Below are 24,254 nucleotides of genomic sequence, written 5' to 3' on the forward strand. Positions count from 1 at the left end.
GTGGTACAAAAATCACTTAAAAATAACAATGAGGCATCATACTGTGTGTTGAGGTAACAAAGAAATTGAGAAAAAATAAAATAAAAAATAAAGAGAAACAAAGGTTTAAATTTAGATAACATTTTGAAAGATCAAAGATTTTTTGGGTAGAAACAAAGATTGATTTGGCTTGATACAAGACTCTTAATAAAAATCTAAAAATGGATGACTCCTATAAAAAAAATAAAGTATAGAAACACAGACTAAGAAAAACAAGAGAATTATGCTCAGGTTGAACATCACAGTATTTGTTTATTAGACCATTTCCAACTTTATTACAAAATACTGGACAAAGTCACACCTCACTCACTTCAAGCATGAAAGCTCCCTTTTTTTTCAGAAAACGAAGACATCTCCACAGAAAGACAAATAAACTACCTTACAGCTTTCAGCAGTATGATCTGAATATCTATGCATTTATAAAATCAATTATTTACAATATTTATTAAATTCTTTATTCTTCATTTTAAGTACACTTACAAGTATATGAGATTCATACCGACTCACTCCCTCCCGCACAAACACGCATGTGTTACGACACACTTGCATATGTGTGAACTCTTCGCCCGTCTGTGACTGGACTGGCCAGTGGTGACGGAAGAGCGGTTGTAGTGATCCGCACGCAACAACCACAATTACAATAAGACACTTAATCAGACAAGCAAGAAATCTGCTGCAATTTCTTATAAGGCCACTTATGGATATTTCGACGATGTCTAGAAGAACCCCCAGTTCTGGCAGACAAGAGGGTGGAAAGCACGAAGACTGATGAGCAACAGACGCTCATTAAGAATCTTACTGATCAAAGAGCAAAGCACCTGTAGTTTAAATCCTCTAGATTGAGACAACAAGCAAAATATACTAAGACTCTGGATGAAGAGGAGGAATAGTCGCTCTCCTCCTGGATCAGTCCGGTGAACAACCCGGAAATCTCTTAGAACAGAGAGTCACTGAAGGGGAGGAGCCACCGGATCTGGTTCTGTCCATCTTGATTTTGTTGTGCGGCGTAACTCGTCAGCCGAGCTCAGGGTCAAAATATGTCCGGACAGCCGTCCCAGCTGCCGCGTTCCTTAGCTTCCCAGTATCCTCCTTTATAGATGTGGACCTGCTCGCCCGTGATCTCGTCCTCGCAGCGGTCAAACCAAAGCGCTCTGTAGTTGTCATGAGCCGCCCCTGCAGGAAGACAAGCAAACTTAGACATGACACTGCAAATGTGTTACCTCCTCCCTTCTTAAGCCACCGATCCGTCTAGTTTCTCTCCTTTTTATTTTACTTTTTGGTGTCATTAGTGCAGTTCAAACGAACTGTGAACTAATCACTAATGACAGACAGGTGTCCTGGCAATTTGACAGAAAAAACATGAACATACACACGAAAAATAAATGCACAAAGACACATCAATTTCACATGCATATGTGAAATCTCAAACCAACACAAGTAGACATGCATGTACACAACACAAGGACTGTAAGACGCACAAAGAACAAGGAAAAACGAACACAATATGACACCAGCAGACAGTAAGAATACCGTTGTCCCCCTTCACATCACAGTTAAGCCCCTCATTGAAGAAGTGTTTCTGGCAGACAATAGCGTGATCTTGCGTGCAACCACACCGGGGCCCAGTGGTCAGCTCTACTGCTTGAACTCAGGAAGTGTGCGAGTGAATAATGGCCGACGTTACGCTTAACATCTGTCAGGTAAGTGGGTGAGGAAATACGCTACAGCTGCATGATACATAACCAGTGTATCATTGTGTTTGGAGCCAAATGAATGTCGCTGCACGTAACGTCCCTCCTGTGAGTGTTAATGTGCAAGACCACCAACTAGATAAAGAGGTGAAAAAAGACCAGTAAACTACCAGACAGAACCTGCACAGGTCGGACTCAGAAGAGACCGGCATGAAAGCACAAAGAGTGAAATGATTATATACTTGCATTTAAGTGCAGGATCAGTTAGACCTTCCTCATTGACAGCTTTTGAAAAAAAGAGGGTTATCAAGGAGAGATATTTTTCAACCCCTTTCTTCAAGATCGTCCCCATAAAGATGAAACAAATGCATTAATATTGTGCAAGACAATCACGGATCCCCACCTTCTTCGGATTGACTTGAACTGCGATTGTTGGCAAACTCGCGCTCTCTCTCCCGTCTCACTATGCGCTGCTTTTCCTCCAATCTCTGCTTCTCGGCATTCGCCTCGTCCCAGCGGCCGTCCTCCATCAGCCTCTGATCGGGCCTTCTTCTGCTGTCGGAGGGCGCTACTCCCTCCTCCGGCTCGTTTAGAGTCAGAGCCAATGTGGTGAAGAAGTACGTCATCTCTGTTCCCTCACTGAAGACAAACACATTATTGATGGTTAATATCCAAACTACCAACTGTTGAGCAGTGTAACTGACACATGTTGGTTCAGAGAACAGAGCCAGAAACAAATGCTTAAACTTCCACAATACTTGTTTCTTTAGAAAAGTTCTAGATCCTTCCTGAAATCAGGGAATAAAACACAACATGAGCTTAAATACCACTGAAACACTGTGACAATTACATTACTGGAACATAAGAGGCTCAAGGTCCATCATATCAGAGGTTTGTCGAAAACACTTAAAAATCCAGCAAATATGGGAGCTATTCGGGTCCTAAAAAAGGCATTTTCGTGCCCATAGTTTAAAATGTATTTTAAATTAAATGACATTTCAGTTTTCTGATTTCTGACAACATGATCCTTATCAGATTTCTTGACCACAGCAACTGGATAATGTCAAAAGGCACTCACGGTAAAGGGTTTTTTTTCCACACATCTCTTGCTTTTAGGGTCTGATAGACGGTCTTTTGTTTGCCCTCTGTGCCGTTCTCCCCTCCACGGCTGCTCTGCATAACTCTGGAGAATTCCAACTTCTCATCCCACGTACCAGAGAGCACATAGTGGGCTTTGCCGTCTTTGTCCATAACGACCCCTGTCACCTGGAGTCAACAGTGACAGAGGAGGTTAAACAGGGAAAGGCCAGTGAGATGTGTTGAATGATCAACTCATTCTTACCTTTCTAGCTACGTCTCTGGAGAAGTAACTGTACGGTGCGAACTTCAGATGGCAGCGATCGCCCGTTGTGTGATTCACTACATCGATTTCCCCAGACTGAGGGGGAGGAAAAATGTTTCTTATTATCAATAAACTGAAAAATGGAAAAGATCACTGTACCAAAACTCTACAGAGAAGAAATACTTAGTTATAATATAAAATGATCAATAATGATTATCTCCATGAAAATTTGAAAAAGTATATATATATATATATATATATATATATATATATTAAAATATATACATTTAAGATGCAGTTAAGATGCATTTTACTTAAATGTATAATGAATGCACTTTATTTATCTTATATAATATTTATTCAGTTTGTTTTTGTTTTGTCAAAATGTTAATTGCATTTAATGCAATTCAAAGTTTACCCCCCGGCACGTGTGGCCCAAAATCATATTTTTCCTGTGAACGTAATTAATAATTGTGAGTAATATTAACCGAAATAATCATGATCATTATCTTGACAGAATGAAACCAGAACAACAACCATATTCTACTGTTCAAATAGTTAAACATCTTAAACTTGATCAATAAAAAAAAGATACAATTATGAACCCAATTTTGCCATTTCTAGGAAAAAAAAGATTGTATATTCGTCCGTGTTCAGGTCAGTCAATAGATCTAAACTATATTTAAGTGCACTGTGGTGGTCTCACCTGATCGATCCATAGTTTTCCGACGATGATATTGTGTACAGTGGTGGTAACCTTCTTCCATGTGTAGTGATTTTTGCTCTTCTCAAAGATGGCATGGATGGTCCCTGCAGAGAAGTTAAAAACATATTCGATTTGAAACCTCACAACAATATTTTTTTGTAATTCTTCTTGATTTTTTACACCTTGTTTACAACTGTACAATAAGAATCATGTTCAGAGCAACAACAGGCTGTTCTAATAAGTCACACTGCAGGTTTAGGTTACCTAGGGGCATAATTGACAGGTATTTGCCACGGAATTTGCTGGCAACTGTAATTTCCTGCCTCAGAACCCAGCCACGGTCAGAAATCACATGGTGAGCAGCAGCTGGTGGGTGGTGGCTCACCTTAAAAAAACATTTAGCAAACAGATCAGAATGTCTTGTTATTACTGGGACAAAGGCCCAACTGAAAAACTCCAAGTGTAATCAAGGACATGATTTGTGGCAACGGGACAAAAACCGAGCCGACCACATATCACATGTGTACAAGAAAGGTTATGGGAGATCAATGTGAAACAGAAAAATAAATCCAAAAACTTTTTCCTTCTTTAAAAAAAGAAAAATAATCAGTTTTTCGCAACCTACCTGCTCACAAAGTGAACGGTATCCGCTTTCTCTCCGGCGGTCCAACTCATAGGTTTCTCCAAGTAGGGGGTTGAAGGGCTTTCCTGTGCGGTGGACTGTTGTGGAATAGGATGACACGGAGAAGGCTGCTACATAGCACATCTGCTCTAGGGAACTGTGGCACTTGGCTGCCTTATCCAACAACTCATGATATTCAAGGTCTTCCGACAAGCGCTGCAGCATGGATATGGGTTCATTGAAGTTCACCTAGAAACAAAGGCCAGAAGTTATTTATACAACGTTATTACAGCAATGATGTTACTGTTGCCAACATATATTTAAAAGGGACCAACATGGCATATTTGAATATTATGAATCTGGCCTTTCCTTTTAAATTACAATACATTACATTCTATATTTAAGACTCCTCCCAATTGTTGCCAGCAACTTTTGTGTATACATTATTTTTTTTATAGTCTTTTTACACGTAACTTTAGTAATCATATGAAATATCATCTACATTTAGATTTTGATATCACAGTGTTTCTTTCTTGAAAATTGTCCATTGAGGTTTTTAAATAAAGCAGTCATACTTGATCTCCTATAGGGAAACATTATTCATATCATTATTAGTATGTTTGGATACTTCTTAATGAAATTGTCTTGTTGAAAAAACTATTTTATTTAAATAACATAAAAGGGTTTGGTAGTTTATATACTTCAACAGGGTGTTAATATGGTAAATAAAATTACATATTGTTTTTTTTTGGGATACATGAATACCATGGCAAAGACCTTAATGTTTGATTGATATAACAACAAGTTGTATGTTTATAATTTCAAATAACTAATTATAGTAGTTGTTTGAAAAATAATTAAGCTGCTTTTTTTACTTGAAAGTTTTACAAGGGACATGGTAAGTTTAAAGATAGTTCTGAAAAAAAAAAAAAAAATTATGCCAGCCTGAACCAAGAGAATGTGGTTCAACCTATATTTAATTCCCTGGCATTCACCTAGGTATTTTAATAAGCCGTGTGTCACTATAAATATGTCTTCATCACTTAAAATAGAAAATTACTGAAGTTAATAGATTGAGGAAAATAGCTGTCAATTTAGAGCACCCCTCCAGCCCCTACACCCTCTACGTCAGTTAGTAACTGAGTGTGACTCACAGGCATGGGGATCTTCGACAGCTCTTTGCCAATGCAGTTCTTCATGATGCTCCATAGGTTGAGTGAGTAGTTGGGCTTGTCTGGTATACGTGTTCGCCTCTTTTTCAGGGGAAGAAGTTCTTGTGAAGGCAACTCCTGATTCATGGCTAGCGGCTCCTCATTAAGCTGAATGACACAAATAGAATGTTAGAAAGATTACACTCATGGCAGGCATAAGAGATAAAGAAAGATCCATGTTAAAACTGTTACTGTAGATTGAGAATGGCTATAAAGCCACTGAACTGTTTAGTCAGACCTTACCGATTGATCATCAGGACACATTTCACTGTTGAAACCGCTGACATTGCTGCTTGACCTCCTGTCAGACATTAAGCAACAACATTAAGAGTTACAGTAAATCAGTAGGAAGTCCCCTAAATTCCATATAAAACAAATAAAAAATAAAGGATTTCATTTTAAGGACACAATGCGGAAACTTCAGTATAAGGTTCCAGTAATAACAAAAACAAATGCTAGTTCCTCATCACATTACACTATCTAAAAATGTATCGTCAAAACCCGTGTCAGAATTAATGAGAACCAGTCAAAGTTCAAGTGTACTGACTTGTGGAAATGGGGGTCTGCAGGCACAGTGATAAACTCTGGAGCCTCTTCCATTGCATCAAAGAATTCATTGTCGTCTTCCTCGTCACTAGCCTCGCCCTTTCCTGGTCCAGCAGCACCTGAGCCACATTCAATTAGACTCATTTACAGTTAAATGACAGTTAATCACGTTTTTAGAGAGCAATTGTGTAACTAGAAGTTTAAACATTCCAGAATTCACTTTATATGAAAGAATGGTATTCTGTGCCTCTTGAGACAGACGTGAGTTTTTTTCAAAGATAACTCGTGCTTCTTCACACAACCACAAGAGGGCAACAGAACCCCATCACTGTTGAACATGATAACTAAAAATGGACAGCGTTACTGACTAATGTCCTTCTATTTCACAGTTATGCTTCAATATTGCATCTAAAATCGAACTGGAATTGTAGCATTATCTTAAACACTCCGAATAAAATTAATTGAAGTTTGATAAGTGAGATTAACAGCGTTTTGTAGATCTTAAGTGACTAAACAGTTTAACTGCATGAGACCATGGCCTTTAACTATTACCTTTATTGTCTGAGGTAGCATTGACTTGTGATGCACCTCTGAAAGCTCGTTCCAGGTGGTTATGTTGTTTTGCTAGCTGCTCTAGCGTCTCCTCAAGCCTTACTCGTTGTTCTCGCTCGGCCTGCAGTGCCTTCTGCCACCGTTTGCTATGGGCCTGAGCCAGTGACAGAAAGTCTCGACATGCCTAGAATACAAAGCATCGGGCCATCACAAAGGAAGTTTAAATAATTGTATGTATAAGGTATTTAAAAAACCAGTAGGTAATACTCACATTAATCATGGCATTGGAAGTGATGCGGAATAGAGTTGCTCTCTCAGTCACCTGCCGAATTTTATCCCCAGCCTCTCCTGTCAGACGGAGGTTGTCCAGTTCAGACAAGGACCTGGAATGTTGGAATATTGTTTAAATAGATGGCCTCGTCAGGGGGAAATGCATCTAAAATGCATCAGAGCTCGGGCAAGAGAGCAAGTAAAGTTGATGAAGCTCTGTCTTTATGCTAGTTTCTGACCAGTAGCTCCGTTTCAACCAAAACCGGCTTAACAAGACATAACCCAGTGAGAGCCATGCAGTAGTGAGTAAGTAGATTCAATAGCTTTCACATCTCTGTTCTACAAAGTAGGAATCATAGTACACAATGTACATACACTTATTGCCTTCTTCTGACCCCCAAACTTGAACATAAAAACCATACCATCATCTCAAATGATTTATAAATTGTATATTCCTACTATTTGTCTTATTTTACTATACATAAAAATGTGTCTCTCAATTTCATTATTGCAATAAAAGAATAAAGTGCATGCACAATTATGACCACCTTAAAATGAATGGAATAAACTTAAATCCTATAGTCAAACCTCTGGAGGGCAGAGCCGTGCTTCAAGATCAGATCGTTGCAGGTTCTCAGATCTTCCACTTTGTTGCCTAGAGTCCTTAGAGCAGACTGGACCTCAAAATTCTGAGCACCTTCACCCTGGCCTGGTGGCGCTGACGGGGATGATGTTGAGAAGTCGTCACCAGAGTCATCTGTTGAATGAAAAAAAGATAAAGATTGGTTAGCTTCAAGAAATGTGAGAGGCATTGCCATTTGAATTATGACATAGTGCACTTCACGTACCTGATTCTGCCTGCATGCGAGCTGCTTTGGCCTTGGCCAATTCTAGAGAAGTTATCCAGCGCTGACGCTCCACCTCACAACTGGCCTTCAGGTGATACGTCTGTGCTCCACCATTAGAGATGACAAAGTTGCAGGCGTCGTCCACAGTAATGGTGGCGGTGGCCAAATTGATTGTGCCCCGGCACGTGTGGCCCATTTCTGCTTGGGTCCTGACAGAGGGAACATTTGTTGTACAAAGGATTTAACAAAACACAGCTTTAATTATCAATAATCATTTGGGGGATTTGGGGATATAGATAATGGTAGAGTGGGAAGTGATGCAGATTCAAACCAAAAAGACCCCCATTATGTATCAGTTTTAAAGGTCTTGAAGTGTTTGAGTCATCTTAGCAAACCGTTCAAGAGTCCTCTCAGCCCGTTCCAAGATATTTGGAATATTGATCCCTTAAGTCCAGGTTGCCTAAGGCCAAGTTTTAGTGAATAAATGATCGCAAGAGTTTAAGACATTTGCCCAAATTTGGACAACTTATAATACCCCTTTTTCCTCCTTTCATTAACAGTCATCATAGAGGCAGAATGTGACGCAGATTAAGCTGTACTATTGGACTAGACCCCCCGCCCCCATGCATTTTCACTATGTTGTGACTGTCTAAATATCTGCTTATTTTATATTTTTATTAAGGTCAGATACTTTGACCCCTGCACTGCCTCCTGTAAGAGCAGGGTAGAGAAGCCTGTTTTTCCCAATACTGTTTATCTCTGTATTGTCAACACCGCAGGAAACACCTGTGATGCGTTTCCAACACTGGCAATAAACATAATGTTCTCATATTATCTAACCCTAACCTTCTCAGCCGAAACCAGACATGTGACCCATTTGTTTAATTTGCCATACACACTCAAAAACATAGTCACATTGACAGGCAAATGTGAACACAAGCACAGCAAGCTCAACTTGTCTGATCAGATTCTTTTCAAGTGCTTGAATTTAAATCAACAATGGATTTTTTTTCACAGAGCCGAGCGCAAAAGCCCTATTCCTTACAATATTTACATTTATAATGAAAAGGCAGCAGGTATTTTCTGTCAATTGGTCTTTTCCAACTTCTAAGTCAGACCCACTTTCAATTTACAAGTTAATATCGTGGACTTACTCATAAATCGTCTTAAGGTATTTTTTTTATGCAAATATTCTGCCAAAAGCTACTATTGTGTTGAAAATGTTCTCTCAGCATTATAAAAATCGGATACTTCAGTCACACAAAAATGTTAGTTCAACTTATATGGGAAAAGCTAAACAACCCCTTTTTCAGGTTTAAAGACTGTGAAAAATAATAATGTTCTTTTTTTATTTCACAAAACTAGGTTTTCTGTCAGTTACCCTATCCTTGATTCTATTTATCTCGGAATAAAAATATTTTTCCACAATTCTTTTAAGGGGTTCCTCTAGTATTTTGAACAGACAGACAGGATGTATCAGCAACTAACAGTTGCTCAGAATTATAATTGATAATTTGAGTCTTACTGAATTATGGTATACCCTTATCTTATTGTTGCGAGCAAATTATAAATATGTTACATGTGTAACTTGGGTTAAGAAAAAAAAAACAGATACTCTCAGTGAGTAACAATTAAGATATAAAAACATTAAATAGTTTTGTTTATTTGTAAAGTACATAAGATAAGAAAAGTGCTTATATCAAACTATTTTTTACCCTCCATTAAAGATTTGTGATTTAACTCAAAATCAAGATGATGCATTACCGTGTAGTTACAGAAGCCATTCCTGTAACTGTACATTGAATAAACATTTGCTACAACTGTGTTTTGTTTGCTTTGCTGTGACACTGTTTGAATTAAGCATACCTGTAGTAAGATAACAGTCCATTGCTGAGGACAAACCACCTCCGCTGATATCCCTTGATGTAGTTAGTCCACTTGAACACCCATCCTTTGTATGTGTCACCAGGCGGGGTGGGTGTGGTGGGAGTCTTGGGCTCTGACATCTCAGCCAAAGTCAAATGGATTCAGGGAATCCTTGGGTAACAGGAAATACAGGAGTTGGAATAATGTGGCTCAAACTGTGCCCAGTAAGCTGGTGCACTTAACCAAAAACTAACAGTTCAAAATGTGTCATACATGACAGCAGAACGGTTATCATTTAGAAGATTAAAAAGCTGTAATCTATGAATAATGAGTATATCAGTGCACTTACGATAGATAGTCCAGCTGAAGCACTCTACAGAAATGGCTCAATGTTGATATATCAGGATTGTGTAACAGGTCAAAGGTTAACCAAGTAATCAATAACATCAGAAAAGTCCAAACGTTTCGAAAAGTTTACGTAATATTTTAATGGGTAAATTAAACTGAGATTTTTTTTAAATATATTATCGATAGTCAAGAGTAATTTAAATCCATCACAACAGTATGCATTTGGTGTAAAAAAGGACCCTGACTCATTGATTACTGGGTCGACATGTTACTGTGTTATACGCTTTAATATCAATATTACAATATTAAGACAATTGCAATACAGATTGGCGATACATTTTTAAAAATGTGATGTACTGTGGCGTATTTATAGAAAATGGGGGCTTGACAGCAGAGCCCTGTCAATGCTAACCCTAGTAATGTTGAGTATAAGAAGAAGTTCGACAAATAAAAACACCAAAAAGTTTTGTCTCTGACATTAAGAGTGGAACAGTTTGTTGAAGTCACAACGCATCATCCAAAAATATTAATTCACCTCAGTGGCTTTGGAAATAAGATGAAAGTTTACCTTGACGTGTCCGAAATGTGAGCTGAGCAACCAGACACCGGTGAAGTCACAGCTCACTCTGACACTCATACGCGGCGGAAGCTACCTAGCTTAGTGTGCTAACTCGCACTTACGAAGCCGTAGAAATAGCAATAACGTGTACATGAAGCACCGGAGTGTAGAACGGAGTGTCATCGACGAGTTTCGTTGACATTTAAAAGTTATCCCGATTTGTCCAGTCGTACATGACCGGGAAACACTAATGCTACATCTATCTAGCTAGCCTAACATTAGCTCGATGGTTACACCCGGTGCAACGCAAATTCCGGCCGTCATGAAACAAAACACTGCACTGCGTTCCAAAGGTCTGTAAGAAAAATCACAGTTTTATTTCAACGTGTAAAATAATCATCATGAAGATGACGACGTTGACTATTGTCTAAACGACGGGGAATCAAATCATAGAGCTATTAAACAGGTCCGAATGTAGAATGATACAAATGATACAATAACTATAGATCCTAAACCTGATCGTGACGTTGTCTTTTGAATCAAAAAATTACTATTTCCATCCACATTAGTTACCACGACATACAGCATAGTCATGTCAATTATTTCAACGTATTCATTCCACCAGGGTAAAGGCATTGAACAAAAAACGTAACTTATCACTAGAAGTTTTCCTAATAATATACATGTTTTTTGTGGACTGATATTGTGATTGATTGACTTAAAAAACAATAAGAAAAAACTTCAAAAAGTGGAAATCGGAAGAAAAATTCGACTCCGGTGGGACTCGAACCCACAACCTTTGAATCGCTACGATCAGCCTAGAAGTCCAACGCGCTATCCATTGCGCCACGGAGCCACCTGTTGCACCGATGAGGTTTTTTCTATATGTACCTCACTTCAGTGCTGAACTGCGCTTCTTAACTGTCGAATACGTTGAAATAATTTTATCATGAAAATGCACAATTAAACAATGCTTATTTTATAACATGTGCCTCTATCAAATGCGTTTTCTAAACATCCTCGACATTAGGATGATCATATTGAAAATATTTTTGTTTTCTTTTTATTTATTTTATGTATTTGCATATATATATTTTTTAATTAATTTTATGTTGTCAACCCAAATTCTGCCAGTGTTATTTTTACAAAAAGTTTGGCAAAAGTTTTCTAAATCCGATTCTGATCATGTGTTGGTCAGTAGCAAGCGTGGATGCACTTTTACTACACGCATGTAGGTATGTCAACAGATACGAATTACTTCCCCCACAACACAGGGAGTTATTTCACCTTAAAATCAATAATGGTTGACACAAATATTGTGCCAAATAATAAAGATAGGGCAGCACTAGGTCGGAAAATTGATTATAACGTATTTTCATATATATTTCGTATTTTGGTGTCCTACATAGTGAATTAAAAGTCGGGGGGTGGGGGGGGGGGGTAATATAAGTAAATAAATAAAATAATTAGACTTAAGATGAGAATATTTAATTGTAAGTGTGAAAAAAAAATCCCCCCGTAAACAAATCTCATAGTACACACACAGGAAGTTTTACCTGGTTCTACTATGAACTATCAAAGTAAAGGAATTTTCAAAATATTCGTCGATAAAATGTGTGATTTCAAAATGATGTATATATAAACATTCAGCCATCCGTGCAATATTGTAAATAGAAAGTGTAGCCTCTAGAAAATTCACGATACAAGATGGGTGTCGTTCTAATAAGCATACTCGCTTACTCGCTTGTATGAGGGGATGACCATCTTGTCTCCGGTCCGCCTTTGTCTCAAACGACCGCAAGAGAGGTCACCATCTTTCCCCGGGCATCTTCTTTGAGGCATCCTGTCTGAAGCGGAAGTGTCTGGGATCCTGTCGATCATCTACTCTCGTCTGAACGCGGAGACAAGTGTCTGCATCTCGCCCGCGTCCTCCTCCATCGCCGGGCTCCACAGCGGGACATGCTCATTCCAGTACGACACCGTGTTTGTTTCGCCATTAAAACTGCTCGTTTGTTCGTGTCTCGAAGGCTAAGGGTAACGTTATCGTGTTCATTTTTTCTCTTTCTTTCTTTCTTTCTGTCACAGGTCTTCGACATCGACGTCTGCCTGGACACAGTTGAGGATTAAGTTGCTGTTGCTAGTGGCGGATTATTTTTATTGGCCTCCTCCTGACATCTATAAAAGGCCAATTAAGTTAAGCAATTTTCAAGCCCAGGTTGGTTTTTTTTATCCCTGACAACACGCTTTTCCTTGACCATGTCTCCCTCTTTTAAAGGTGCAAGAGCATTTTGTGTGCATCGCTATTTACTCCCTTTTTGTTTATCTTACCAACACGTTTGCTTCTGCTTGTACTCCCACATCCCAGCATAGGCTCTGTCCAACCCCATATTATATCAAATGTATTCTTGTAACTTTGTTTTAATGTTGATTTATTAAGTATTTGAGTCACTGCCCAACCCCCCTTTATCCTGGCCTCTGCATGTTTTGCTCTTTGGTGGATCAGTGAAGCCTGACTCTACTTTCCTGCACTCAGCACGTTAATGTTTTTTTTGTACAGGCTTTACCTCCTCTTTTGTCTTCTGTATTTCACATTTTATTCTGAAAGTTCAAGATAAAACACATGCGTGTGGTTTATCCACTTTATTCAGTGGGAAACTGAAAATGAGCTCTTTATGCTACATTTAATTTGAACAATATGATTTGAGAATTTGTGACACATTTTTGTCAAACTAGGGCACCAAGGAAGGGATTTCTATAGGTGAATACACAATATAATATGTGTTCTGGTGTATTGCTGCAGGAAATGAATCTCTTTTTTTTTCCTGAGGCTGACATGTAATAAAATTGTTTGTTTTTTTTAATTTACGCAGAAATGTCTTTCCGACGAGGGGTGGTCCGACAGAGCAAATTCCGGCACGTATTTGCTCAAGCCTGGAAAGCAGAGCACTGCATCGACGATGTTAGGGTGTCTCGAGTGACGTGGGATAGCCCACTGTGTGCTGTTAACCCCAAATTCATCGCAGTAATCATTGAAGCCGGAGGTGGTGGAGCTTTCCTTGTGGTTCCGATTGGCAAAGTAAGAAACGCAAATACCCTTAACGGATGTTTTGATTTCTCTTCCAGTAGTGTAAGTAGTTCTAACACTGAGTCATCCTACTTTAGAGCGGTAGAATCGATCAGTCGTCTCCTACAGTGTGTGGTCATGCAGCTCCTGTGCTGGAAATCCAGTGGTCTCCTCACGATGACAACATCATTGCAAGTGCCTCAGAAGACTGCACTGTCAAGGTGAGGTTTTATCTATGTGTGTACTTCCATTTAAACCTTTTACATGTATATCATTATTACATTTACTAATGCTTAAGTAACATGACAAATTACTTGTGCAGATGTAAAAGTGTGTTGTTTTATAATATAATTTTGTCCTGTTTACTTGTTTAGTTTACGTCATGCATCAATCATGCTGGGCCGCTGCACTGATCCGTCAAAGTATTAGTCCGTCTGAAAAAACACATTTGTTCCCATATTTTGCTCTGAGCAGATCGGTGTCAAAGACTGAACTGCTGAACATTAACTCCCACTCGGATCAGCAATGATTTGCTAATAATCAAATCAATGTTTTATTTTAACATAAGGTTTAATAGTTTCCTGAGTTAAGACACGATATTCTCACAGATGAGGTATAAGTAATTAAGTAAATTATATTTGTAGAGCGCTTTTCCAGACCAGCGTTACAAAGCGGTTAAACAGTCAAAAGAAAACTCAATAAAATACTTTCCCTAAAAGATCAAGATAACATGAGACAAACACAGGAGTCTCTGAAAATCAAGGAAAGCCTGCACAAATAAAAATGTCTTAAGATGTTTCTTCAAGGAGTCAGTAGCTCCATCAAACACATAGGGAGAGGAAGATCGTTCCAAAGCTTAAGAGCAACAGCCTGGAAGGATTTCTCTCCTCTGGTCCTGAACCGTGTGCGAGGAACCATTAGTAGATTCTGATCCACAGACCTCAGAGCCCGAGCTGGGGTGTAAGGCTGGTTCAGATCACTGATGTAAGGAGGACCCTGACCATGAATAGTTCCGAAAGTAAGAACCAGAATTTTAAAGTGGATCCTGAAAGAACTAGCAGCCAATGAAGAGTTTTAAGGATCGGAGAAATGTGAGTTCTTCTACTAGAGCTGGTCAGAATTCTCGCTGCAGAATTCTGTATTAACTGCAGGCGAGACAATAGTCCAGACGAGAAGACACAAACGCATGGATTATAAGGTACAGATCATGTTGTGACATCATTTTCCTAATATATATATAATAATATCTAATAGGTATGCATTCTTTTATAAAATCAAAAGTTATTTTTATAATTTAAAAATGTGCATGTTATCCTCAATTGCATGTTTTGGAGAGTGTTGGATAAAATGTAATGGATTGTTGTTGAATGTGCTTAAGTAAGCTATATTTGTACAGCACATTTTATAGAATAGGGTCACAAGACGCTTAAAGAACAAAACGGTACACAGTTAAATATAAATACAGATTTAAAAACTTGAAAAGGCCAAGACAACACCGTGACAAACATGGCAGCCTAAAGATTGAGAAAAAGCCTAAACAAATAACATGTGCTCCTGGATCCATCGATTAGAACTGCTTCCAACTCTCGTATGTCTTTAAGATGCGCCAAAGATCCTTAACAAAGCCGGGTTAGGATGGGATGTGAGTGACATGAGTTTACACTCATTTAAGGTCCATTTTTGCCACAATGGCACACAATATATTGCCCTACATTCGATTATATATCTCCGGATCTGTTCTGTTTAAAGAGCTGATGTCTGTTAACTGTATTTGTCACGGCTACTCTCTTAATCCGATGTCTTTGTCTGGAAGCAACCCTCACTAGAATGTCTTAATCTGCATTAACCCTGAGGCTTGATGTGTCTGTTTTAAACGAGTCTTCTTCTTGCACTACTTTCAACGTGTGGCCCACTAAATGATTAATGGTGCTTACCTGACAAGTGAATTAAATGTGTAATTGAATGGGCAAAGGTATCTAACATTTTATCATCATAAATATCACAATGTTCTTCATTGATACCGTTCAAATCATATTGACGTCTGTTTGAAAACATTATCGCTGAATAAAGTCTTATTTATATTCAAATTGTAAATGTGTGCTTGGCAGGCAAGTTTGTGGATCTGAAATTGATTCTTCGGATCCCAAAAAGTTTTCAAGCCCCATCGAGGCTGCTGTTTATTAATTGGTGATAAATGTTCTTTCCTATGTTAATTATTTGTATTATTTTTCAGCTGTGGCAGATCCCAGATGCAGGCTTAACAAGTCCACTAACTGAGGCCATTATGACTCTGGAGGGACACAGTAAGAGGGTGGGAATACTTGCGTGGCACCCCACTGCCTTCAACATTCTCCTAACCGCAGGTAACAATGCTGCTTTTCATTGTTGCTGTTACTTTATTGGTCCATTATCAGAGAGCTCCACCACAGCCCCTGGATGTTCACGACTTCACTGTCACATAGTGAGAGTTGACAGGTGTCTCTTATGTTGGTGTTGAGTGACGGCTAGTACGTGCACTTATACATTATAAACGCAGGTCATTCGACCCTCCTACTCAGCAATTCACTTCTTTTGCTGTTAATTAAACGAGAAGTATGGCTAACCCAGAAGTAGTTGACAGTTAGGCTCGATGTTTGTATCAAGACCAGATGTGTGTAACTGCATTTCCTTAACCAGCCACAGTATATAGTGCGTCTGTTGGGTCGCCTTGTATGAAGTACGATTGATGACATCATTATAAGTAAATGTATAAATCCATTACTAAATGTATCGATAAATTAATAAATATGTGAATAAATACCAAATAGCAAATTAAATAATTACATAATGACTTCTGATTTTATTTTTGTCAAAGAGTGGCGAGTTTTCTGTTTTTATTTATAAATGTATCTATTCATACATTTTGACTTTTATTTATTTCCTCATTTTATGTATTTTATTATTTCACTATGTGTTTATAAGTTTTGTGTTTTTATTTTTATATATATATATATTTCATTTTTTACTTGTTCAGGATTGTTTTATACAGATTTTTTTTTTTAATCAATAATTTCACGCAATTCATTTAAAAGGAAAAGGAACTATAGGCTTGTTTTCATAATACAACTAAAAAAATGATCTGTGTCTGATCAATGACGGTCACAGACCTTCTTGCTAAACAACATCACCTCTGAACGATGTGTCAAATTTAAGCTGCAGGTTCAAATGTTGATTACAATATAGTAATTTACATGATGACTATTTGTAAACAAAACCATTTTATTCTATGAATATAACAAGAATATGTCTGTTGTGCAGGTGAGTCACAAATTCTATTAAAGCACAGAGACGATCTTCACATCATAATTATTATTCAGCGCTGAGTCACACTTTTATTCTCGTTAAACTTAATCTTAAGATGTTTCAAATAAGTCGCTGAATGTCTCTCTATTTAAATTATTTATTAATTTATTAATAAACCTCTATGTAAAATCCAAACATTTATCTGCATTCATTTACAACAGTGATTCGTGTCAGATATGTTTAAAACAAACGGTTACAAATATAGTTTATATTAATGTTTTCATTAGTTGTTTTTCTATAATCATGGAGACGAGACTCTCAGGTTCTGGTTCATTTAAATATGATGTAAATATAGGCGTTGAAAGGGAAGAACTGATTTGAATGAACAAAGAAACAGCTTGGATTTGTGTCGCACACGGATTCAATCTGACTATTTTGTGGGTTTGAGTGTACGATCGTTTTTAGTAGGAATTCCACGAACTACTTGGTACAAAAAGGCCCCTTATTGTTAAGTCTGTATCATGTACATAAACACTGGCAACTTATCAAGTTGGTTTGCTAAGATATCAGAGAAGGTTCTTGCACTCTTCATCCAGTGTTGGTGCTATAGACTAGTTGCTGCGATCGTTTCAAGTGCTTTGGTTTGATTCGCTTGTCCAACCAAATACTGCTTCAGACTGACTTAATTTGCGTACTACTAACAAAATGTTGAAATAAATAAAAGACGAAATGTATAAATATATAAAAAAATAAAATGGTAAAAATTATGAAATGCTTAAATAATTAAATATACAAATAAAAGTCAAAAATGTATAAATAGAGTTGATGTTGAAAAAAAAAACAGGCTTGTTTAGTACAAACTGTTAATAGTTGTAAAGAATAATAATACAGCAACACAAAATATAGAAATAAAAGTAATGATAAGAAGTCTAAATTGTAGAACTTTAGACTTCAAGTAATTATTATATTTCTGATTGTTATTCATTCTTTGTTAGTTTTATCTGCAAGTTCTGTTTCAACTGTTATCGGGCTGGATCTACAACTTTTTTGAAAATGTTGTGAATCATTTTAGAAATGGCAGGCCTTGGTTCCATATTTTTTAAGATTATTTCTCGTCTTTCTTACCAAAGTGTGAGGTGCGAGGACATTTTTAATTTTGTCATCTCAAAATTGGAAATTAAAGAATGATTGATTCTTCATCCTGGCAATAGTGGATCAAATGACCTTTTTTTCGTTTTCACTTCCACAGGCTGTGATAACTTGATTCTGGTCTGGAATGTGGGAACAGGGGAGCTTGTTTACCAGCTGAGCGATGCTCATCCGGACCTCATCTATAGTGTGAGCTGGAACAAAAATGGGAGTGCCATCTGTACTGTCTGCAAAGACAAGGCTCTTAGAGTTATTGACCCACGGAGAGGTACCATCCTCAAGGTAGTTACTTACATGCTTGCAAATATCCATTAGTGGTTAATGATGCTGACCTTGTATGGCCTCTTGTTGCCCCCCCCCCCCCGCAGGTGAAGGAGAAGGTTCATGATGGCACCAGGCCCATGAGAGCTGTGTTCCTTTCTAACGGGAAAATACTGACAACTGGTTTCAGCCGGATGAGTGAACGTCAGCTTGCATTATGGGATACAGTAAGTTGTAAACTATTGTGAAACATTGACAATAGTGAGCGGCTCTCACCGGGGTGGCATCTGGACTGGCTGCTCACTCATAGAGCTGTAATTCAAGAGCTTTAACTTGCATTTTTGCTTAGCTATTTCATGATCACAATAGAATGATCCAAGGTTTTCAAGGTACTTAATAGATATTCAATAGCACAGTATCGATATATTAAAAAATGTATGAGGGGAAAAAAAAAGTTTTTCTTTGAATTTTTTTTTTATGGTTTATATTATTAGTTATTAATAGTGTGTGTAAAGTAAATTACATTTGTAGAGCGCGTTTCCAGACCAGAGTCACAAAGCGCTTAAACAATGAAGACAAAACTTAATAAAATATATAGTTAAAGGACACGTAATGTGAAAACCCAACTCTCCTGACTTATTCACATGTTGTAAATGTTGAAGTCGTCCTCTTCAAAATGCAGTAGATCATTCATCATTGACGTATCTCCGTTTTGAAGTTATTACTTAATACATTTCTCTCCCGTCTGAAATCTCACCAAACGAGACTACGTCTTAAATTAAACATTCTGGCGTCAGTCTGGTGAAAAGTCCTCCCCTAGAAGCCCTAGTTCAGTTCAGTACCTACATGGTAATCGTGAAACAAAATAAATATATATGTAAACATGGTGAGAGTTACTTCTGGTTACTCTTTAGGTGTTTTTATAATGTGTACATTAAGCAGCGAACCTTATTTTTATTATTCGTTTTTAATGTACAAAACGGGAGTTTTAGGGGTGGGCGTGGTTGCTTGGACGAGTCTTCTTCTCCAGCCAAAACGGCGCATTTTCAAGTGGGCGGGGCTTAAGCGTATTTTCTAATGTAAATATCTTTATTAAATGAGAGATTTGTGCAAACAGACACATACTGATGAGTATAATAGAGGTCCTAGAACAATTTAAGAGACACTTAAATCGGCACATTAGGTGCCCTTTAAAAGATCAAGATTCACAGCGTTTATTCATTTGCGTGCTGCAATAAAACCTCCGGCCACTAACTAGCAACATTCGTAAATTCCTCTGTGGCAAAGTAAAGACAAAACCAGCCTAATGGCAGCAGTCTCTGAAAAAGACAGGATACACCAGGCTCCAGCAGCTTTTAAAGCTGATGTTTGGACCCTTTTTTTTGCTTTAAAACGAAGAAAGAAAGTGGCTACGTAAGAGATATGCGATCTACACTATTAAATCTGGGCATGTGGACCAGCTTATCTTCCTCCACAAAAATCTTGAGTTAATGATCTTTCTACATCTTACTGTTACTCTTGTGCATGGCTGATGTTAAGCATGTGATTGCATTGAAAGTTTACTATGCTATGATTGTTTTTGTACAGTTCAATTTATTTAAAGAAACAATATATAGTTGTTCCTACAGTATCACAATATATCGTAAAGTCACACATTAATCGCCAGATTCTTGCCAAAACACAGCCCTAGCCTTTAGGACTTAGATTAACAGACACACTGGTTCTTCGTCCTAACAACTTTAAAGTACATGACGTTCTCCAGATGGGGGAAAGATCTCATCTAACCAACAACCTTGAACTAAGAGGCCTTGATCCTTATCTCAACAGTGATGACAACCAGAGGCTCTCTGCACCCTTGCTTCACTGTTTAAACATTTCCATAAATGCCAACAAACTGGTGACTAGCTCATCCCTGACAGAGTCTGATTTGGCTAGAAAAGGGAAATACAGATCAGAACTTGAAGCCCACAATGACCCTGGTACACCAAACCCAGAGAGGTTTTCAAATTCCCAAGAACCTTGGTATTTACGGCAGGAAATCTGTTCTCATTGTTGTTTTTTTTGTTTTTTTTTAACAGAATGATCTGTCTGAGCCAGTGGCTGTTCAGGAGATGGACACAAGTAATGGAGTTCTCATACCATACTATGACCCTGACACCAACATGGTCTACCTGTGTGGAAAGGTATTGCATTCTTGTATGACAGGAAGTTCAAACTTAGGGAATTTTGATTGTATCTTTGCTGTCACTCAGGGGGACTGCACCATCCGGTACTTCGAGGTTACCGATGAATCGCCTTACGTTCACTTCCTCAGCCTGTACAGCAGCAAGGAGCCTCAGAGGGGTGCAGGGTTCCTCAGTAAAAGAGGGGTGGACGTCAACAAGTGTGAGATTGCAAGGTGGGCCTACGTGAGGTTTTAGATTCAATTCAGGTCTTTTAGTTTTGCTCATATTTATCTTCTTTTTCCAGGTTCTATAAACTGCATGAGCGGAAGGTTGAACCCATCTCAATGACTGTACCACGGAAGGTAATTGGTTCATAATGATCCATTTCATCACACAACAGACGACTAACTGATTTAATCAAAGGTGTTGAGCATGATTATCCATGTACTCAATAGACCCTCACAGTGTACAGTTTTGCTGGACCACAGATACAATGACTCTGAGTAACTTCATAAGAAGTTGCCCTTCAAATCAAGTTTCCTGTTTCAGAGAGAAGTATAAGTGCTTTTTAAGTAGTCGGTGCAAAGTTGCCATTATAAATCCAGCAAGTGTCTCCTTATGGATGTGAACATAAGTAGTGTTTTTCTGGACAGATGGCTGAACCTTTCTGCATTGATCCTGTAGAGTTGGTAATGGAGGTTGTAACGCTACATAATAATGTGGAACTGAAATCTCGGCAGTGCTCTCAGCATTTCTGGAGCTTAGTTGAGCCAGACAACCATAAGAACCTTAAGTGGCTCTAAAAAATGTCTGCTTTGTTTGGCTCTAAATTCCTCTGTGAGTCAGCCTTTTGTAATCAAGGATCAGAACACACGACTGATGAACATTGAAATATATACAATAAGAGTGAAATACCTACGATCCATAACGCACTGCCCTTGTTGAGTCGTATTATAGACTCAAAGACTGAATACATGTCACACATACATCTGGAAATGTCATTGTGTCCTAGAATCACTGGTGATTAAGTTTTTGCTTTGACAGTTTTATGGGTTTTATTTAATACTGTTAGAAAAAAAAAATGTTATGTCAACCCTGAGCTAGCAGGATCTAAATGATTCATGACTGATCAAAATGAAACCATTTATTACAGAAAATACAAGAAATAAATGACGCAATGTTACGTATTGCTTCTTTAATGAACTTTGATTTCTGACATCTACACTGCTTGCATCAGAAAAGAGGAAAAATGCTTCAATAATCAGTATTTTAACGCAAATAAAGGCCACTTGACGACAACAAAAGTTATTCATTCAACAGAAACTGAACTTGAGAAAACGGCCAGAAAATAAATCATCCATCTTTACTATAACATTTTTCAGTATAGCAAACTTCTACACAACCAATGGCTGATAAGCACTCAGTTACAGAGAAAGTTAATGTGCTACCTTGATTTTGTATGAATTTAAGGAGAAAGTACTCTGTGGATTAAAAAATACAAAAAAACCTGCTCTCCAGTTATAATGTCTCACTATAATTACAGCAGCCGTGTGTTCATTTTCATGCATACACTCTGTATGCAACACAATGCTAAATACTTTGATAACCAATTCATCTTCTTATACAAATTGCACACAAGTAGCCCAAATTGCATATTATGTTCATTTTGCACATGCTTAAATATGCATGAATTGTAAATCCCTTAAATGGTAAAAATAATAATTATATTGTATATCTTTTTTTCTTTTTCAGTCAGATCTTTTCCAGGGAGACCTCTACCCTGACACAGCTGGACTGGAGCCTGCTTTGCTAGCAGAGGAGTGGATCGCCGGCCAGGACGCACATCCCGTCCTTATCTCACTGAGCGCTGGCTACAACACTCCACAGTCCAAGCACAGAGACACCATCAGAAGCAAGCCCAAGATCACCTCACAGGACTCTGGTGCTGGAGCTCCGACCTCAGGCAGCAATGCAGCAACCGCTCCTTCGTCCACTCCATCCTCTGCGAAGGAAGCAGGAGACGAGGAGGCCCCAGCTCGGGCGGCCACGAGAGAGGCTGGTGAGAGGCCGAAGAAGGAAGTGAGTATCTGAGGGTGGCGTACATTACATTGAAATATATAAGAGATAAGATAAGAGAGCTAAATGTTTAAGACAAAACAACTATTTTAAATGCTGCTTAAGATAATCAGTTACTTTCCAAATCCAGTAGTTAAAGAGGTTTGTATTAAGCTTGTTAAAGAGACCATGTTGAGTTAAAAATATTTTTTGTGTGACCTTTTTTTCTCTTCTGCATCAGGACGAACTGTTGACAGAACTGTTGGCAGAGATGAAGGCGCTGCGCACTGTCGTGCTCGCTCAGAGCCAGAGAATCGAGATCCTTGAGCGGCAGCTGGCTAGGATCGAAGACGGAGATGTATGAGGAGATCGAAGCACCACGACATTCCAGAAAAGTTCTTCCTCATTCATAGATATTAGGGCCAAACTAATATCACCGCTTCCTTCTGCTGCGTGGGGTCGTAGAACGAGTGAGACCTTAGTAACTGAGATTAACAAAAAGAATCTGAAGAGAACAGTAACTGTTTGGTGTTTTACATAAGAAATGTTGTGACAGTCACATGTGCTCAACGCAGGTCTGATAGTCCCTTCATTTGAAAGCCAGGAAAGCCTAGCATTAATATTAACCTTCAACTATGATCATCATGGAAAAGAAATCTGTTTGGATTTTCTTTCAGTGAAAGACTTGCAGTTATAATCATTAGAGCTCTGTAATCAGGTAGTTACTGCTGCTAAACTGTGATATTATGAGCAATGTTGCGACTCACTACAGTTTTTAGTTGTTTTTTTTTAGTCATTGATCCAAAATGAGATGTGTGTGACTAACTGTAGAGAAGTGGTTTTGGCGCTGATGAGACGGTTAATGAAAATGTTTAAACTCTTTGTGTAGCAGAGCTTGTGGTTTTGTAACTCGTGTTGTCAACTAAATTGGCAACAATGTGATGTGTACTGTCATAGGAATGAATATTAGAGTGTTTACATCAATCTTTTTAAGCATCTCCTTACTTTAGTGGTTTTCACGTTCGGAGACGGTCTGTCAAAGGGTCTCAGGCCGATCAATTTCAAAGATGGTGGCGTAAGAAGGAGCCTAAAATGGCAATTGCTGCTCCCTCCACTTTAAACCTTTCTTTCGCATCCTCTCTAGTCTATATTCCCTTCTTCATGTCTTTCCTGCATCCGCAAATTCATTGGACGTCTTCCTCGTCAACTTTCACCTTGTATTTCCATTTATTTCCATTTATTTAACATTTAAACAGCAAAAGCTGTTCTTGTGTCACATTTTTTTATATTGACTTATTACTTTATACAATTAATCATGTGGCCTTCCTTTCACTATTATTTTGTAAAATCATTTTAATCCACACAATTAACAATTCATCATAACGAGTTGTGTCTTTAGATAATACATTTTCTGTAACAAAGGTGAATAAATGTTTTACTTATTATTTGTGTACGTTTGATTATTGGCTCTGATGATTGATCGCTATATATTAAAATGTCCTCTGGTGCACTTTTACTCCGGCATTTTAATTAACTGGTTTCTGTTACCCAACTGATGTCGAAGACTTCCTGGTGATGTGTGCGAGGCTGCAGAACAATGACGATGCTTTGAAGGCCAAGCAGACAAAGAACTTCCTCCACAACTGGGGAAGTACAATCTGCTCCAGGAGCTGTAAGT

At 38.2% G+C, this 24,254-nt stretch overlaps 2 protein-coding genes and 1 non-coding gene across 4 annotated transcripts; 1 reads left to right on the forward strand and 2 right to left on the reverse strand.

The window, feature by feature from the left end:
- Positions 1 to 266: 266 nt before the first annotated feature.
- On the reverse strand, positions 267 to 10,906 carry LOC148082329 (oxysterol-binding protein 1-like). 2 transcript variants are annotated; one of them, XM_087789491.1, is made up of 17 exons: positions 10,610 to 10,906; positions 9,694 to 9,864; positions 7,828 to 8,036; positions 7,568 to 7,736; positions 6,981 to 7,092; positions 6,710 to 6,893; positions 6,159 to 6,276; positions 5,855 to 5,912; positions 5,555 to 5,719; positions 4,404 to 4,649; positions 4,043 to 4,163; positions 3,779 to 3,882; positions 3,073 to 3,168; positions 2,809 to 2,996; positions 2,134 to 2,369; positions 1,977 to 2,015; positions 267 to 1,212 (listed from the first exon to the last, which is right to left on the reverse strand). In XM_087789491.1, the coding sequence occupies exons 2-17, from the start codon at positions 9,831 to 9,833 to the stop codon at positions 1,070 to 1,072; spliced, it is 2,328 nt and encodes a 775-aa protein (XP_087645617.1). In that variant the 5' UTR covers positions 9,834 to 9,864; positions 10,610 to 10,906; the 3' UTR covers positions 267 to 1,069. The 2 variants fall into 2 exon arrangements, with proteins under 2 accessions (XP_087645617.1, XP_087645618.1); XM_087789492.1 differs by lacking the exon at positions 1,977 to 2,015.
- A 463-nt stretch (positions 10,907 to 11,369) lies between these two features.
- On the reverse strand, positions 11,370 to 11,456 carry trnar-ucu (transfer RNA arginine (anticodon UCU)). The gene is given in 2 exon segments: positions 11,370 to 11,405; positions 11,420 to 11,456. It is a non-coding gene; the product is annotated as a tRNA-Arg (tRNA).
- A 982-nt stretch (positions 11,457 to 12,438) lies between these two features.
- Positions 12,439 to 24,019, forward strand: coro1b (coronin, actin binding protein, 1B). Its single transcript, XM_087789493.1, has 12 exons — positions 12,439 to 12,571; positions 12,686 to 12,815; positions 13,471 to 13,676; positions 13,763 to 13,885; positions 15,898 to 16,027; positions 18,196 to 18,377; positions 18,464 to 18,583; positions 20,435 to 20,539; positions 20,609 to 20,754; positions 20,826 to 20,883; positions 22,274 to 22,600; positions 22,818 to 24,019. Exons 3-12 carry the CDS (start codon positions 13,473 to 13,475, stop codon positions 22,938 to 22,940), a joined length of 1,518 nt encoding a protein of 505 aa, XP_087645619.1. The 5' UTR covers positions 12,439 to 12,571; positions 12,686 to 12,815; positions 13,471 to 13,472; the 3' UTR covers positions 22,941 to 24,019.
- The last annotated feature ends 235 nt before the right edge of the window (positions 24,020 to 24,254 follow it).

The sequence above is a fragment of the Callionymus lyra genome, chromosome 4 (genome assembly GCF_982586985.1).
Source record: "Callionymus lyra chromosome 4, fCalLyr1.hap1.1, whole genome shotgun sequence".
Lineage (NCBI taxonomy): Eukaryota > Metazoa > Chordata > Actinopteri > Syngnathiformes > Callionymidae > Callionymus > Callionymus lyra.